The sequence below is a fragment of the Orussus abietinus genome, unplaced genomic scaffold, assembly GCF_000612105.2.
Source record: "Orussus abietinus isolate OABI.00-Male unplaced genomic scaffold, Oabi_2.0 scaffold124, whole genome shotgun sequence".
NCBI classification, from domain to species: Eukaryota; Metazoa; Arthropoda; class Insecta; order Hymenoptera; family Orussidae; genus Orussus; species Orussus abietinus.
Genome location: NW_019394296.1, coordinates 138,888 through 155,261, shown reverse-complemented (window position 1 = coordinate 155,261; position 16,374 = coordinate 138,888). Strand labels below are relative to the sequence as shown.

At 42.1% G+C, this 16,374-nt stretch overlaps 1 protein-coding gene across 1 annotated transcript in view; it reads left to right on the top strand.

Annotated features, from left to right (window-relative positions):
• The window catches only part of LOC105703233 (neural-cadherin), a 131,442-nt gene that overhangs the window by 18,760 nt on the left and 96,308 nt on the right, over positions 1–16,374 (top strand). Inside the window, exons 2-7 of the mRNA XM_023435046.1 lie at positions 11,375–12,071; positions 12,370–13,030; positions 14,285–14,293; positions 14,552–14,743; positions 15,435–15,681; positions 16,126–16,345. Coding sequence (XP_023290814.1) covers positions 11,421–12,071; positions 12,370–13,030; positions 14,285–14,293; positions 14,552–14,743; positions 15,435–15,681; positions 16,126–16,345 — 1,980 coding nt within the window. The 5' untranslated portion in view covers positions 11,375–11,420. The remainder of the gene's footprint in view (positions 1–11,374; positions 12,072–12,369; positions 13,031–14,284; positions 14,294–14,551; positions 14,744–15,434; positions 15,682–16,125; positions 16,346–16,374) is intronic.

Below are 16,374 nucleotides of genomic sequence, written 5' to 3'. Positions count from 1 at the left end.
AAATTGAATTTCTCCTGCCATTAAATTAAGAAATATTAAACTAAACCTCAAACTAAACGGAAATAATTTAAACGAGTAGACGTCTCGCCCGAAGTTGTAACTTTTGTACGAAGAAAATGTCACGCCGATGTGTATCCTTTTTAATAAAGGATCAATCGAATCACTTTCTCCGGGAAAACCGCGAGGTGAATTTCGCCGGTCTATCGAGTTGGAAAGATTATCCGGAATTATTCCCAGGGGACTCTTTCGGCGAGTCGAGAAAGAGGAGAGCCTTAGGAGAAGCCTAATCGATCAGTCCTATTGTATTACCAATCTCCTTTCCTCCTTTCCCGGTCTCTCCGGGTTCCTATCGAACTTCAGACGCAGAAATGGCCGAGCAGGAAGCCAAACGTCGGCGACGGGAGAAACGTAAAGGCGAGCCCACACCGATCGACCGCGGAAGCACCTGCGACTGATTCATTAGTGATGGGATTGCATATTTCACGGGGCATGTCTCGCCGCGGCTGGCTTCGATTCCAAGTAACTCCTCTAGGAATTCGACATGATTTACGGCGAGCCAAAATCGTCAGAATTTCTTTGTAAATTCGTAAACGAATGTTAACGAGAAGCTGCGTCACAGAATGTCTGAATTCCGTGAGAGACCAATATGCAAATGAGATTCGCCAAGCTGATGATTTCATCTGGGATTTTAGAGAACTATAGAAATATTAGTTTCTTTACATTACCGTTGAAAATAAAATGATAAAATATCTCATTGGGATATAGTAAATCAGTTCAACGCAACTCTAGGAATTCGACATGATTTACGGCGAGCCGAAATCGTCAGAATTTCCTTGTAAATTCGTAAACGAATGTTAACGAGAAGCTGTGGTATAGTAAATCGGTTGAACGATGATTACGATGTATAAAGAAAAAAAATCTGGTTTAGAATTACTCGTTAGATATCCGATTATCGAGGTATTCTTTGTAGGAGGAGTTTTTTCTTCCTGATTTGTGCGGATAAATCTTTTGGCTAATTTCGATGTAGGAGTAAAGAATACTCGATATCGTTCGCTTCGCTTAATATGTATTTGGCACGAAACTCTACCGAGTTTCTTGATTCGGGTGATAGTTTTCATAAAACTATATCTCAATAGTGCGGCGCATAAATACAAATGACTTTGATGATTACGGATTTACTTGTCAATAATTGAGGAGATGTCGTCCTCGGACGACATCTCCCCTTGTCAACAATGACGGAGATGTCGTCCTCGGATGCGATTTACATTATTCGAGACACAATTATCACCCGCTAGGAGATAAGGACGGGCATATCGTGTATATTTCTAAACATTTTCATAAACATATATATCTTGGTGCCCATAAAACTAATATCATAAATGGTTTCGAGGGTACTTCGGTGGCGAGAATTCATTATTTCCGAAGATATTAAAAAATATCTTTCCTGGGCTTTATTTTTCTTCCAGAAATCGCTGGATGCGACAACGAACGTTTTGATGTACTAAGCGGCGCAGATTTTGCTGTCTAAGTGCGAAGCCGTGTTTTACGCGAAGACCATCCCGAAATTGAGTTGCAGTGCAGCGACATGGCAAGGGAGAGAAAATTACGCATACCGTGTACAGAGGAGAAGTTCGTTAGGTCCTCCTCGTATCCTCCCTTTCTCTGGCTCTAATTTTGTCGGCGTCACCATTCAGTGATAATCTAATGGCGAAACCATGCCGACTCGCAGCACGGACTCATGACCACCCTCAAGGAAAACCCGGGAATGATGACCCTTCCCGGGGGAAAATGTAGGTCGGTTACGGTGCGTTATTTATTTTAATTCCGACCACGCGATGTAATACGTCAACGTTTCGGGAGAAGTCCTTCCGTCGTTTCGTCAGAAATTCCCCACCGTTAATTTCCTTGCCTCTGTCTGGCCGTGGCCGAGCCTTTATGCTCGTTTCCAGTGCGATGATCTCTCCCGGGCTGCGCTGCGAGGAAACGTTAGCTCAATTAACGGATTGTCACGCCGTTTTCATTAGAGACAACGAGGATGACACGTGAGGTCACCGTGTGAACCTCGCCTCGTGGAGGGTGCGCGGAAAAAGGCCGCGAGCAATTTCAAAATTAACCTCCTTGGCCCTTGGACTTCCTCTCTAGGGGAGGAATTTCATACTTCTCTTCGAGACACTTTCTGGGTATATAAATGGGTACGCAAGTATCGTTACCATTAATTAGATATCACAAATGATTTGTGAATAATGTCAAAATTAAACTCCTTGACTCCTGGACTAAGGGGACCTCATTCTAGGGGAGAAATTTTATATCTTTCATCTAGAAGTTTTTTGGCTATTTAAATGTGTGTGCAAGTATTGTAACTATTAATTAGTTCTCATAAACCATTTACGAACTATTTTAAAATTTGCCTCCCCACTCCCTGGATTCCCTCTCTAAGGGAGTTTTGTATCTTTCTTTACAAACATTCTTGCCTATATTAATGGGTACTCAATGACTGTCACTGTTAATTAAATAACGCAGATAATTTGCGGAAAGGCCACGAGGGATATGGAAAATTAATTCAGAAACCCTCTCGCCCTTCCTCTAGGGGAGGAACTTTTATTTCTCTCCCGATGTTTTCTCCGATGTATAAATGGATATGCAATTAATATCTCAATAAATTAAATATTGGCGTAATATCGCGAAATGCCCACGAAAATAACCTGTCCACCCTCTGGAACCCCTTTTGAGAGGCGGCATTTCATAATTTACTCCCAAACATTTCCCCTCTTTATTTAACTCTCATATATTTTGTATTTATTATTTAACCACGAAAATGTTAGCTTGGCATCGATTTGCCCTTTAAATGATTTGAAAGTTTACGGTGCATTCTATTGTCAGGGAAATTAGATCGCGTCCGGGTGCGACGGTCGGGGCTTTGATGTTTCCGTTAATCCGTACATATCAATCGGATTAATGATTTCTCTCGATTGGCACGGTCGACCATTCGGCATATCAAAGACGTCGCGGTTGGCGACCAATTCGGACCACTTCCGGAACAATGGGGTGCATTTCCGGGTTAGTGCAGTACCTGACACTGCACCTGGCCTCGTTATTACACGAGGTCCCCTCCGAATTTCCTATAAAGTTGGCTTGCATATGTATACCCTAGCACCCACTCGCGTGACCCAAGCATACACCTCATTTGCATAACCTAACTCCGCGTCCACCTCTGGCGGACAATATAAGCGCATTCCATGAATACCAATGGATTCACGGCGCCGCTGGACTTCCATAAGGATCGCTTTTCGATTCTCAGCGATCCGCTTCATCATCCAAGTGAAATCGTCCCCTAAGACTGGTTATCTCCTCGATGACAAGACGTTATAATAGGATCTGCTCCAGAGAGGAGGAGCCCCTTTCCACGCGTTTCCTTCGCCCGATGATTCGTGATATTTATGTCGCCTCTGAAATGGAAACAATGAATCGCCATTTTAGAGACTACGTTTAATCGTTCAACTTGATTAGCACTGCCTTTTTCAACCATTTTTTTAACGCTGAGTTATGAAGTGTATCTATGACCGTTTTTCGAACCAAAAGATTGGGTCCCTTTTTTAGAGATTTCTAAAAATATTCTGTTTTATGCATCCGTGTTGTTTGTCTTCTTCGTTCTGTAAGTGATTTTTTTTTGTAGAAATTGATCCTGCTGATCCCATTGCATGAGATTATGCATGATAGATTTGTTAATTTAATTTAATTTGCATGAATGGCGTTAACTTAGTCTCCCCCGTGATGGTAATCTCGTTGAGCGGATTTTATTGTATTCTGTAAAATTGTTATTCTTTTTAATTTTGTGTTGTTTTATTTTCTATCCAGTTTTGTCTTGCATCCTGGCGGACACGAATGAGTTCCATCGTATATTATGACGGCGCTATATCTTCAGGGAAGGTATTCACGTTCGCCAGTGTACTTATGTTTATAGAGGACGACTTTGGAGTAACTGGATTGCATTTAGTGAATGCGTTTTAAACGGATTTCATTGCACCGTGGTACCATTCCGTAACAATTTCCTAGCCCGCACGTTTTCACGATCCAAATCTGACGGATGATGGCCCCTTCTCCTAGCGGACCAACAAACAAGACCTTTTCCTCGGAAAGATGCTTTTATTGTCCGAGATTCTTCTCGAAACCACGAAGGTCAATCATCCAATGAATCGCGGCCATTCGGTCCACCAGGAGACTCCTCTTTCAAAAAGGAATAAAAGAGAACTCTTACGAGCCCGCCTTTGTGACATAAACCTCTTAAACCACACGTGGATCATTTTTTGTACCCTCGGACCCTGCTTATATCTTTGTACCGGTAGAATAGAAAAAAGTCGGCGATGTCGACAGAGATACAATTTCATTTTTCACGACGAGGTTCCTCTTCTCTTCTTTCCTATTTTTATATATTTCCTTCTTTTTGTGCGACTGTCAAACGAAACGTACCGTATGAACGGAAGGAAGAGGCTGGGGTCCATTCCTGGGTAATAGACAATTTCTTGAAAGGGTGGGAGATGATTAATGTCACGTGGACTTCCTCGGATTGTGTCTTCTTTTTGTTCACCGTCGATTCAGCTCGGTTATACAGATTGTTAGAATCCGACTATGAATAATCATGGCGCGATTTCCCGGCCGGGAATTCCTTATGTAAAAGAGTTGACCGTGATTAATTAAAGCCAGGGTTGGCTATTCGAGGGCTGGGAATGCAAAGTACCTCGCCGATTTATGGGAGTGTGTGGTCGGCCACCGAGGAATTAAATTATAATTTATGCAATCGGTGTAACTCCTTCCCGATGGTACCCAGTGTTCTTTTTTCAGCTCCGTCTCTTTCTTTTCTATTTTTTTTTTTAATTTAAATTACTTTTAGGGAAACTTAATGCATGCGTAAGGAACTTAATTCTAAGGAAGAAGATTTAGAGTGGAAGGAACGTATATTTTCTGCACATGGGGACGCGACGTGAAAATGGTTTCGAGTCTTGGGTTAAGGTCCTCTAAGGCCAATTTGGCCAAGGACTAATACGACAATTAAAGCGAACTGAGTCATGTGTCATGTGTCATGTGTCATGTGTCACGTGTCATAAGTCCGTTAAGCCAGACAAGGTTTAGTCCCATCAGCTGCGGTATGTACACTCCAATGGCCATTGTTTTAGTTTTTATGTGCGGACTTTCGTTTCGCGAAAGGGGCTCATCCGATTGTCCACTTTTGAAAGTGTCATTTGGCTTTTCGGTGCACTCGAATCCATCGGATCAACTCGTTGCAGAATGCCTATTTTCCGATAGGCTTTAATTTGCGCCCGTGCCTTCGGTCTCACCCCTTTCTACCCCTTTGAGTGGTCTACGGATACCGGACATTCGACATCCGCAATACAATGGTAATACATTGTATATTACGGATACATAATGCATCGACTCTGGTCCCTTTGACTTGGTTGTGGATAACAGAGGCTGGACATTCGTAATACAATGCAGACGTATATATCGTGTATTACGGACACAAACCTTGATCTTAAATTGTAAAGTAATTTGCACTGACTTGTGCAGCCTATACTTACAGTGACTCATTCGTTGAATTTCGCGATTTTCTTCGTGTCTTCCATAAAATGGCTGTAAATTAAATTGATCTTCTTGCTATAAATATTTACAAATACATTTTAAATACATGGATTTTAAATCTTAATTTACATTTTCTACCATACATAATTATAATTACAAACCAGACGATTGCTTTGCACTTTGGTATTATTCTTATACTTATTACTAGGATATATTTTGTTATTTGGTTCGGTATCTAACATGCGTTAATATTTCCATAGTTTCCAAAGACTTTTTTTCCCCCATTTGCGTTTTCGTTATAATTTTTCTGCACGTGCTTGCTGAATATTAAAATTCGAAAGTCTGAGAACCATATTTGAGCGTTAAACAAAAATTCTTTTTGTCAGATTTAATCCGTCGTTACGGCCTGGGGTAATATTAGGACTCATATCGTCTTCCAAGAATCCACTTGAGAAAACTAGATCCAGGGCTCTGCCTTGCCGACCGTGGTACCAGTCATTTAATACGATTTCGAGAGGTAAGGATTAGCGTCTCACGTTTCTCGAAACTTAACCATCGGGGAAGCTTACTCTCTCGCCTTTCTACCGAACCCTCGAATTAATCCTTCCGAAGTACTTTCTGGGCATTCTCCTTCAGCCACCGTGATCCATTTTGAAATGAAATCATTCCAGCGGCGAATGGACCGTAAGTAGAATCGTACGGCTAATCTCCCGTAGGAGGAAGAAGCGTAAGAAAAACCTGATACCGAAAACCCTTTATGAACGTTCTGCTAAGCCTGGCGCCGTAAGCAGGAAGACGTTTGACCCGAAAGAGAATATTGCATACGTTGCAGGGAGATCAGCATGCAACTTTCATCTCCTTTGCCGTAATAGCGGCTCAGGTGCAGGAATAATATCGTGTACATTCGCGTTTGAGGTTAGAAAATATTTCCGACCGTGGAATCCTTCCTTCGCTTCTGAGAATTATAACCAACACACGGTTGATCGATTTAATGCAAAATTTCACGCGTGCCCCAGGCTATTTTCTTATAATTGAATATCAAAATGCACTGACACGAGACAAAAAATGGTGCATGAATGTCTCGTATCTTTTTTAGTTCTCACCCTTTGTTTTCCTATAAAATGGCCTTCGTTAATTATTTATTAATAATTGTTCATTTATAACGACACATAAAACGACGCCGTTTGACAACTCTCCAGAAGAGTCTGTATCGTAATCTAGTGTCATTATTAATTTTTACATTTTTATAACAGATTTAAAAAAAGATCTTTTTACATTTTGAGGTTATGCTCGAAGGGCGGAGTTCCATTCTCATCGTCTCCTCTCGGAACGGTTAACGATGATTTCGTCGTCGTCCTCGCACCCTTTGGGGTCTAAAACTTAAACGAGCGGCGGGTGACGTCACGTCCGGTCTGCGGGCGAGAATGGAATCAAATGGAACGGAGGGTTACTAAATAACAATGGTAAATTCGTACGCGCCCGGTTCTTACTTCCGGTCCTGACTCGAACCGCCCGTAAGTATGCGAACGCCTCTTTGATCGCACAAATGCACCGCATATGCGAGCACTTGCTCCCCTCGTCTCTCGGGTACACGTAAGTGCACGGAGAGTAAGTGCACTCTTGCGTCGATGCACTTGGCCCTCGATCGCACCAAGTGCATGCGGACCACCTCGGGTTTAATGCAATCAATTTTCGGATCCCGCGGCGACACAATCGCGGATGATTTCCGGAATTTAATCCCTCGAGATTTACAAATCTAATGCCCGACGAATTAAATGCTTCTCGTGTTTCCGTGTTTAATGCCGGGAGTATACTAAAGCAATAGACGCAGATTGGGAGATTAACATTTTTCAGTTCGCATCGAGCGGGGAAGATTAAAGATTTGAATTTTTGTCCCCACCTTTAAAATTCATAAGGCACGTTCCCGAATATAGGAGGTTATTGAACATTTTAAATTCACCAGAAGTGAATTTTATTGTTTCTTTTTATAATTTATGGTAGCTTCGTTTGTATCTTTCAATAATTTCCGAAGTAGTGGCTTAAAGGTTTCCCTGTCATTTTTACGTTCTTACATGCTTTGGTATTAACTATTTAAGGAGAGACAATTCGGTATTACGAAATACAAATAATATGTGCGCAAGAAGAGGAGGGCTCCTTGTTTCGCGAGAGTATTTCAGAAATGCACGTTTTTTACGGGGAAACTCGAAAAGGGAAGTGGACGAGGCTTTACCGAAATAAAGTTGCCGGAGTTGCACCTGGCTACGGTCCAGAGATTCATTTTTCTATGTTTATACGACGTCTGGGTGGTAACGATCGAGCGGAATCGTTGAATAATTTATAAATGCATTTAGAATAATCTCACAATTCTCCGTAGAGAGTTCGTAATGATGCGGCAGAAAATAAGATTTCTGTGCATCTTCCTTCTTATTTTTTTTTGCCGATAGGAAACGATTTCCATGTACTTTTCATGTCCCTGGACTGCATAATTGTACCTTCAGAATAAACATCTTAATGGTACTGTGAATTCTGTTAATTTAACCATGCCTTGCCTTTAACATCTATTTACATAAAAAAGACAGAATTCAGGATTTAATGTTTCAAAATGAGTTCATCGGTTATTGCGGTTACTTCATCAGTGATACTATAAATATTTATGAATTTTGACGGTAATATCGAATTATAACACTTGAAACAATTACGCCGCCACTGTTTATACGTGCATCGGCATTTGCGTGCAAGGGAGTCATTTTTATTCAATCGGTATTATCGATAGGCTCCGCGTCATATTTTCCATCAGATTTTTGCAAGCAATTAATGTAATTAAATTAATTCTCGCGGTAATTCGTCGATTAATCGTTGAAATGAGTGTCTGAACTGTATCGCGGATTCCCCCCGCATTCGGAGCACGCGAAATTCCGCGCGCGGAATAATTAATCGGTAATAACGGCCGTCGACGTTTGTAAATGTTCATCTTTGTGAACGCTTTTGACGGGGAGCCCACGGAATCGGGTTTCCCCGTCGAATTCGTACTCTAAAGTAATTAGATCAACATTAATTGATGGGAGCAAGGGTATTTGTTTATGAGAGATGAATCGACGCAGATAGTGGCGTTATTAATTCCGTCCGCGGGTCCTCGCGCAAACCGTCGCGGCCTAAACGAGCGGCAAATTATAATTATTAATGCTTATTTGCGGGAGCTTTTAAATCCACGGAAGTAGGCAATACTTCATCTTGTTTTTCCTACGACCTCCTCTTCATGTGTGCGATTCGCGTACTTTCCGTTCTCCGCCATAAGTTGCATCGTGCGGCCATTTGCACCTACGCGAGAATTTTTCATCCAGGCCACCTCGGTGGTCCCTTCTCATAATTCTATCATTTTATTCGCTTACTCTCTCTCCCTCCCTCTTCCCGCAGCATGCATTTTACAGTGATTTACAAGTATCAAGACCTCTAGGTAAACATAAATTCATAAATAAAAAGTGCCAAGTTAATCCAGCCTATCATCTGCGTCTAGCAGAAAAAATCATAAAAATATATGCAACGCTACATTGAATGGAGTAATTTTCACAAAATTTTGTTGCAATTAAATGGTGGGCGAGAAAGAGTATTCCGACGATGCGACCCTTTTTTATCTTTAGGATGAATGGAATACGCCCCTAAGGGTATCAAAGAGCTTACATCAAAAGCATCACGTATCGGATTCATTAATGGACACATTGTGCCAACTTCCATGTCTATTGACAAACATTTTCCCTTTTTTTTTTCAATTTCTGACGGGCCCGCAAGAGGTAGAATTCTGGTACCAGGTAGACCCAATTCATGTCGACAATTGCGATAACGACAGATGCGAGTGAATTAGCGATGGGTGCGCGACCGGAACGAGCGCGCATGTCGCACCTGCGCCCGAACGGAAGTTCCGCTCGGGCAATATGGCATCGTGTTACTATGAAAAGACCCACGGTTATGGTTACGTCGAGCTGTGGTCGTCCTCGCCCCGTCTACTTTCCTGAAACGGGATTGTTCGTTCCCCGCTGCAACAATGATACCCCTCTGCTTTTTAACAAAAAGCTTCCCCAGCCTCGCGTGCGTCTCGAAAATTGGTCGACTGCAAGTTGTCATTAAAAAAACGTCCACTAATAAAAACGAAACCTTGCAGTACTGTAATTATAGAAACTTGTTTGAAAATAATAATCTCATAGGAGGTAAAAAGAAATAAAAATAAAATACACATAAGCGGTGACGATACATCGGCTTCGTCCGATTAATGTTTGTACTTTTCAGAGTACTCGATTGAATGATCGCAATGTATTTTGGCACGTATGTAGGTGCGCATCGGTAGGGTCAATTGATGACCATCAAATGGGAGTTTATGTCTAGGAGGAAATGGCGATTTTGTTTTTTATGGCCGTTTGAAAGTTGGAGTGTCTAAAATTCCCCATGGCTCTGGAGGCATCGGGAAATGCAATCAAGTCACATTAAATTACATTCTCCGGTCTATATTTCATAGGGTCTCTCAACCCGCCAAGGAATTGTTCAATATGCGCCATGACTCAATATATACCGAAACTTGGAAGGTTCTGTTAGCAATTTAAGCAGTCATTACCTTCGAAGTTGTTGGCTGCCTTAAGGAACACCATTTAAACCCGCTAAGTTATTAGCCAAGTTAGAAGCTCAAGGTCTCGGAGAGTTGATTGTACGATCGAGCTTCAACATACGATTATGGAGACATCCGTGTCAGGGCACTCGTTAAAGGGAACGTTCTCATAAATATGTTACGGCCACCCGCAAACGAAGAACCCATCATCGCTCGACTGGGTTACGCTGAGCTCAAAATTAAATCTAATCCCTTTAGTAACATTTATCCGGGATAAAGCGTTAAGCCTCCGGAGAAAGCTAGGAGTCCTGGATCAGTGAAAATGATTAAAGCAACCGTTACCACCTGAAAATATAAAAATGTGATGCGCTTGGGGTCGGAATTATCGATCCCAATTGAACCTCTAAATCCTCCATTCTTTTCATCATTGTTTGCCGATTTAATTTAAGTCCCATTTGGTTTGCTAAGAACTTCAAAGTTCATTTTTCTCGTTAGAACCCCAAAACTCTTGGAACGTTTCAATTGAATTGACGCTTGAAGAATCTCAAAATAGACGAAATCCAATTTTTACAAGTTACGTCTGAAAACGTTCACCCTACTAGGCAATGGTGGAAGATGAAGCGAAACCAATTGGGGAATGTATTAGAAACGTGAGTTCATTGCATTATATCGCCGATAAAAAGTAGAATTTTAAATATGTAAAATTTAACATTGCAATTTCTTAATTATTTGCACAAAACTGTATTCCCAGATTCCTGAGATTAACCAAGTCTCGAATTAACGCTAATGTCTGTCCTAGAAAAATGAACTTAATGCGCATTCAAGGTTGACATAAGACTGATTTCATTAAAACCTTCCAATCTTAACATCCCCTTTTATCCTTCAAATCTTGACGTGCATCTATGCGGTGTTATGAGGTAAAATCGTCCGACTTGGGATCACGTCCAGTTTTTAGAGGCCTACAGTTTTCGGTCCATTTTCCAATTGCGATGAACAATGAAGGAGTTAATTGAAGCGGTTCATATTCCGTACATAATCCCACCATTCTGGTCTTCTATCGAGTCCTGGGAGACTTCGGCAGTCTCCAACCACGACATAAGACAATGACCGCATTCGTGTCAAGGCTCCAGCTCAAACGGAACCGTTCCCATAATTACCCGTGCAATCGACCAAGACCTGCCTAACACCTCCTCTTCTCGGTTCCAGGACCCGACAGCACCGATGCTTTAATAAAAAGCCCCGACTCATCGGAATGGATCCCTCGAGGATGTGGCGAACGGCGTTGATCGCCCTTATTTCGCTGGCCACGAGCTCGACGGCCATCGTCCTGCCCCACGACGTTTACCCCGGCTTCAAAGTGACCCAGTTCCATGGAGGAGGCTGTTCCAACTTCCGGCTTCTGGAGACCGGCTTCTCGAAGTACTTCACCCTCCTGGAGGACGGCGTCCTGATGACGACGTCCGATCTGACCCCTTTAATCGACAAGCCCGTCAACCTCATCGTCCTGGAAGAGCTGGCGAACACCACCCGGACCCACGACATCAAGCTCTACGTCATCAACCGGCGTAGCATGCTGACATTTTCCCATGCCCATCTGGGGGAGGGGGAGGTGCCCGAAAATGCTCCTGCTGGGACCGTCGTTGAAGGGTTTCCCGTTCTTCACGTGCGAGGAAACTTCCCGGTCCACTATTCGATCGCTACGGAGCCCACCGAAGAGCGAGTCTTCGCGCTCAAGGAGTTTTCCACCCAGAGGATGGGATTTAATCTCACCTTAAAGAACCATAGAGAGATCGTGAGGGTGGTCACGGCTAGGCCACTGGATAGGGAGCTGAAGGACTCCTACGTCGTGGTGGTTCACGCCACCGATGGGGATTTCATTAGCGAGTCGAAGATCTCTGGACTGGTAAGTTCGAGAGTAGCCTATATTCAATTGGAAGCCGTCATTGGAGTCTGGGGACTGATGAATATTAATGGCTAACACTTGGGGTGGTTTCCCCGTAGCGACTAGAATCATCGAGTTACCTGTTATCGGGTTAAGCTGCGAAGGGAATTATGGAGACCGTGTTTCCCGTGGAAGTAAAAAATGTATAGTGCATTTTAGAGGAGTTTTGTGGAATTCTCGTATTTTTGCCAAGTATCTCGAGATGTTATAGTTTTTTAAACGGTCGTCGTTATTCTACCGAGGAATTATTGGTTTTCAGGTGCATATTTTAGACGAGAACGACAACGAGCCGATTTTCGAGAAAGAGGAGTACGAATTCGAGATTAGGCCTCTGGTACCAGGTCCCGAGGTTCCCAAGGACGCGCCTCCCCAGTGGAAGATGTTCTCCGCGATAGGCAAGGTTGTGGCAAAGGATTTGGACGGGGACAAGGTCTCCTACAGCCTAGTCACTCCCAGCAATATGGTGATCGTGGTGCCTCAAACTGGAGAGCTCCTCTTGGTTGGCGAACCTGACCTTGATCTTGCCGAAGACACCGAGTACGAGGTCGCGGTGGAGGCCCACGACCTTAGGTTGTCCAGCAGAACTAGTCCTAAACCTGCCAGGGTTCTCTTCAGGTTCCTCACCTCTCAGATCGAGGAAGTTCCAGAGGTCCACAGGATCGAGAAGAGGCGAGTCACCAGAGCGGTGAGGCCTACCAAGAAGGTCGACTTTACGGAAGCCGAGGGTGACACCGAGGGCAAGATCGTCTTCAACCTCGAAAAGGACTCCCCTACGGAGACCTACAAAATCAGGGACGAAAACGAATGGGTCACTGTTCTGACGAATGGGTCCGTCAAAGTCGCCAAAAAGTGGGACTACGAGGAACTCGGCCCGGAGAAGACTATCGATTTCTGGGTCATCATCACTAACGTGGGGCAAGGTATAAAAGGATGAAGGTTTTCTCTTTTTTTGTTGTTAAATATTTTCAGAGTTTTTATATATATTTTTTTGTACGCGAGGTCCACTCGGCTCGCTCTATGGTTGGAGATTTCAATGAGTGGTCGAATATTTCTTTATATGCGGTGCACGTTTTGTCCTTTGTTTTGGTGAGTCTGTAAGAAGTATTAATGCCGAAGTATTATTCTCAGATCGAATCTTGGATTTTTTCATTTTTTTTTCTTGCCATCAGTTTCAGTCTTGTTGTCACGAGATCGTTATGAAACAAAGAGGGGTGTAATGAGAAGTGCAATCAGAGCACGTGTTAGTTAAATGCCATGTTTATCAATGCCGAGACATTGCATTTTAAATTGGAAAGCACGGTATATTTGGGAGTGTCACCAAAATTGCATTTGTAATGATTTTATGCTGTTCGTTTAGACCTTTAGCTTGACGGTACGGTGTGTAATATTAATTTTAAATTTATTTACATCTCGGTTTGTGTGTTTGATATAATTCATTGCACAACAATGCTCACCTTCCCACCTCTCAACGCGGCTTCTGTCGATTCGGAGTGAAATTTACGATGTCTGATTTTGAAAATGCGTTTTCCATCCGCGCAGTTTTTATTTACGACGCCTCTTTTGTTTGTTGTTCTTGGTTGTTTTGTCGGACCTTCCAAGCTGAGTGTTCGCGTTATCCTCATGGCGTTCCATGCCTTTTCGACAACGGTACATATGAATATGTAATTCAATCATTGCTTGGTTCGCTTTTTTGCAGTTGGCTTTTGGCCTCGTTCGGTGGGCTTTTTGGTAGCGGGTCAAAATTACCTGCAGAGAGGCAAACATTTTTTGATTAAATAGAGAGATGCCGAATTTTCTCGCGGCAGCATATGCATTTAATTTCGATGTAAATAAACGGTATTATTTAATTAACGCGAGTTAAAAGTCCTTGAAAATAATGAAATTACTGCATACCGAAAGTATTAATTTTTGCGATTTCAATACAACGAGGAAATTATTTGTTGACTCTCTTCATATGTGTCAATTAATGAACCATTCTACATGACATTGAAGCTCCATCTTGGAAAGAAAAAGAAAATTTTAGTCCGGCATTTTAAGTCGTTGAGTTACTTAACAAAAGCTCCAATAGATCTGCCAAGAGGCAATACTCTATAAACAAATCTATATTGTTTTGTATTATAGCCCACTAATCGCTACGTTCTCTTTTTCAAATCATTCCGCTTCCGCTTCTGCAGGGATTCAGTGTAAGTAACAAATCAGTGATCACACTCTTGACATTCTACTTTCTGGTATATCCGAGGAGCTTTTCGTGCTTTCGCAGCAGCTATTTCGAAAAAAGTACCTAATTAAGACGTGGATTTTAATTTTTCCTCCTTTCGCCGTGCACTTGCAGACACGCAAATTTAATCACTCGCACGATATTAACGATAAAACGCTTTAACTATTTTACTCTCGAATTCACCATGGGACTTCGGCATCTAATTTATTCTGGCTCGCTTCAGATACCGACAATCAACGTGTCATAATCAACGTCAAAGACGTGAACGATGAACAGCCATACTTCATCAATCGGCCGCTGCCCATGCAAGCAGTGGTTCAGCTGAACGCACCGCCGAACACTCACGTGTTCACTCTTCAAGCAAGAGATCCTGACACGGACCACAACATACACTACTACATAATTCGCGATCGAAGTACGTAGTTGCTATAAACCATCATTCATGTCATTTTATTAATGAAACCATTTTTTTCCTCAATTTCATTCACAAAGCTAAACATGAATTCTATACTTAGCTCCAACGTGCGGTGCAATCAAAGTTACACCTTCAATGTATACTCCTTTTTATACAATATCATTGCATACACGCAGAAAAATATCTGACTGAATCGTTACAATTTTTCTTGGTTTAACCATATAATATGGTTATTATATATACAACGAAACATTTGGACGACACATCTGAATCCTTTCGTTACTGCTTTTTAGGTGTTCACGTTAAATATTGCGGCAGATCACACCAAATAGTAAAGTAATTTGGTACACTTAACCAAAGTATTCAGTTTATTGTCTAAAATATTTTATAAAATTGACAAAACAATTTAACCAAAACACTTTAGTTGATTGAAGCAAAGAAGTTTAGCCAAGTGAAGTAAAATTCGGTTTACTCGATCGGAACGTTTTTCGAAATGAATTAGATTCAGTCAAACACACGATTTTGTAAAATGAGTCAAAGTTTTGTTCTGCCGGGGTGTATGTACGTATTTGTTGTGTATAGATTCTATGAAGTTTTTGTAAACTACCCATGTAAGGTCCATTTTATTTGAACGAATGTTAAAGAGTAAGACGCTATTTATAGTTTATTTGATTATTTGTAAAATTTACAGCCGGGGGTCGCTTCGAGGTTGACGAAAGATCTGGGGTGGTTCGAACGCGCGGTACCGAGCTTTTCCAATTGGATATGGAGTACGTACTGTACGTCAAGGCAGAGGACCAAAATGGCCGCATCGACGAGAGGCGTTACCAATCGACCCCGGAAGAGAGGCTCTCCATTGTTGGCGGCAAACGTGCGCCGCAATTCTATTTGACGGCTTACGAGGCTGAAATCCCGGAAAACCAGAAAAAGGACTCAGAGTATGGACGCATTCATGAAACTCTTCCGTGCCTTTGCTCTTTCTTTTGCTCGAAGCATACTTTGCGATTTTCTTTGCTCCAGAATCTTACCTGCACAGTTCAAACCCTTTTACTAGCAAAAGCTGATTTAAGAAGAATGCTCCAAGTAAAAAGATTAGTTTACCGAAACAAATATATATTGTTGACATGTATATTGTTGCCTGAATCACATACAATTGCAAGAAGCAGTAATTTTGTAGAGAAGACAAATTCATGTCGTTTTGAGCGAATTTCGTCAACTCAATCGATTTCTTTGGACGTATTTGTTTGCAGGATTTTGTTGTCGCAATGTATACTTCTTTGAGTCAACTTTATTTTTTTTCGATGTAGGATTAATAAAAGCCTTACACGATTTTTACCCATTTTAGGAAAGTTGACATTATTGACGAAACCTTTGTCTTTCAGCATCATATCAGTAAAAGCGAAGTCGTTCGCAGATCGGGAGATTCGGTACACCCTGAAAGCTCAAGGCCAAGGTGCCGCTGGTACCTTCAATATTGGTTCCACTTCCGGTATCGTAAAACTGGCCAAAGAACTTGATTTCGAGGACCTCCGACAACCGCATATTTATTCGTTGATGGTGACTGCCACGGAGGACTCCGGAGGATTTTCAACATCGGTTGAGGTAATTCAAGAACCCCGCCATGTTGATCT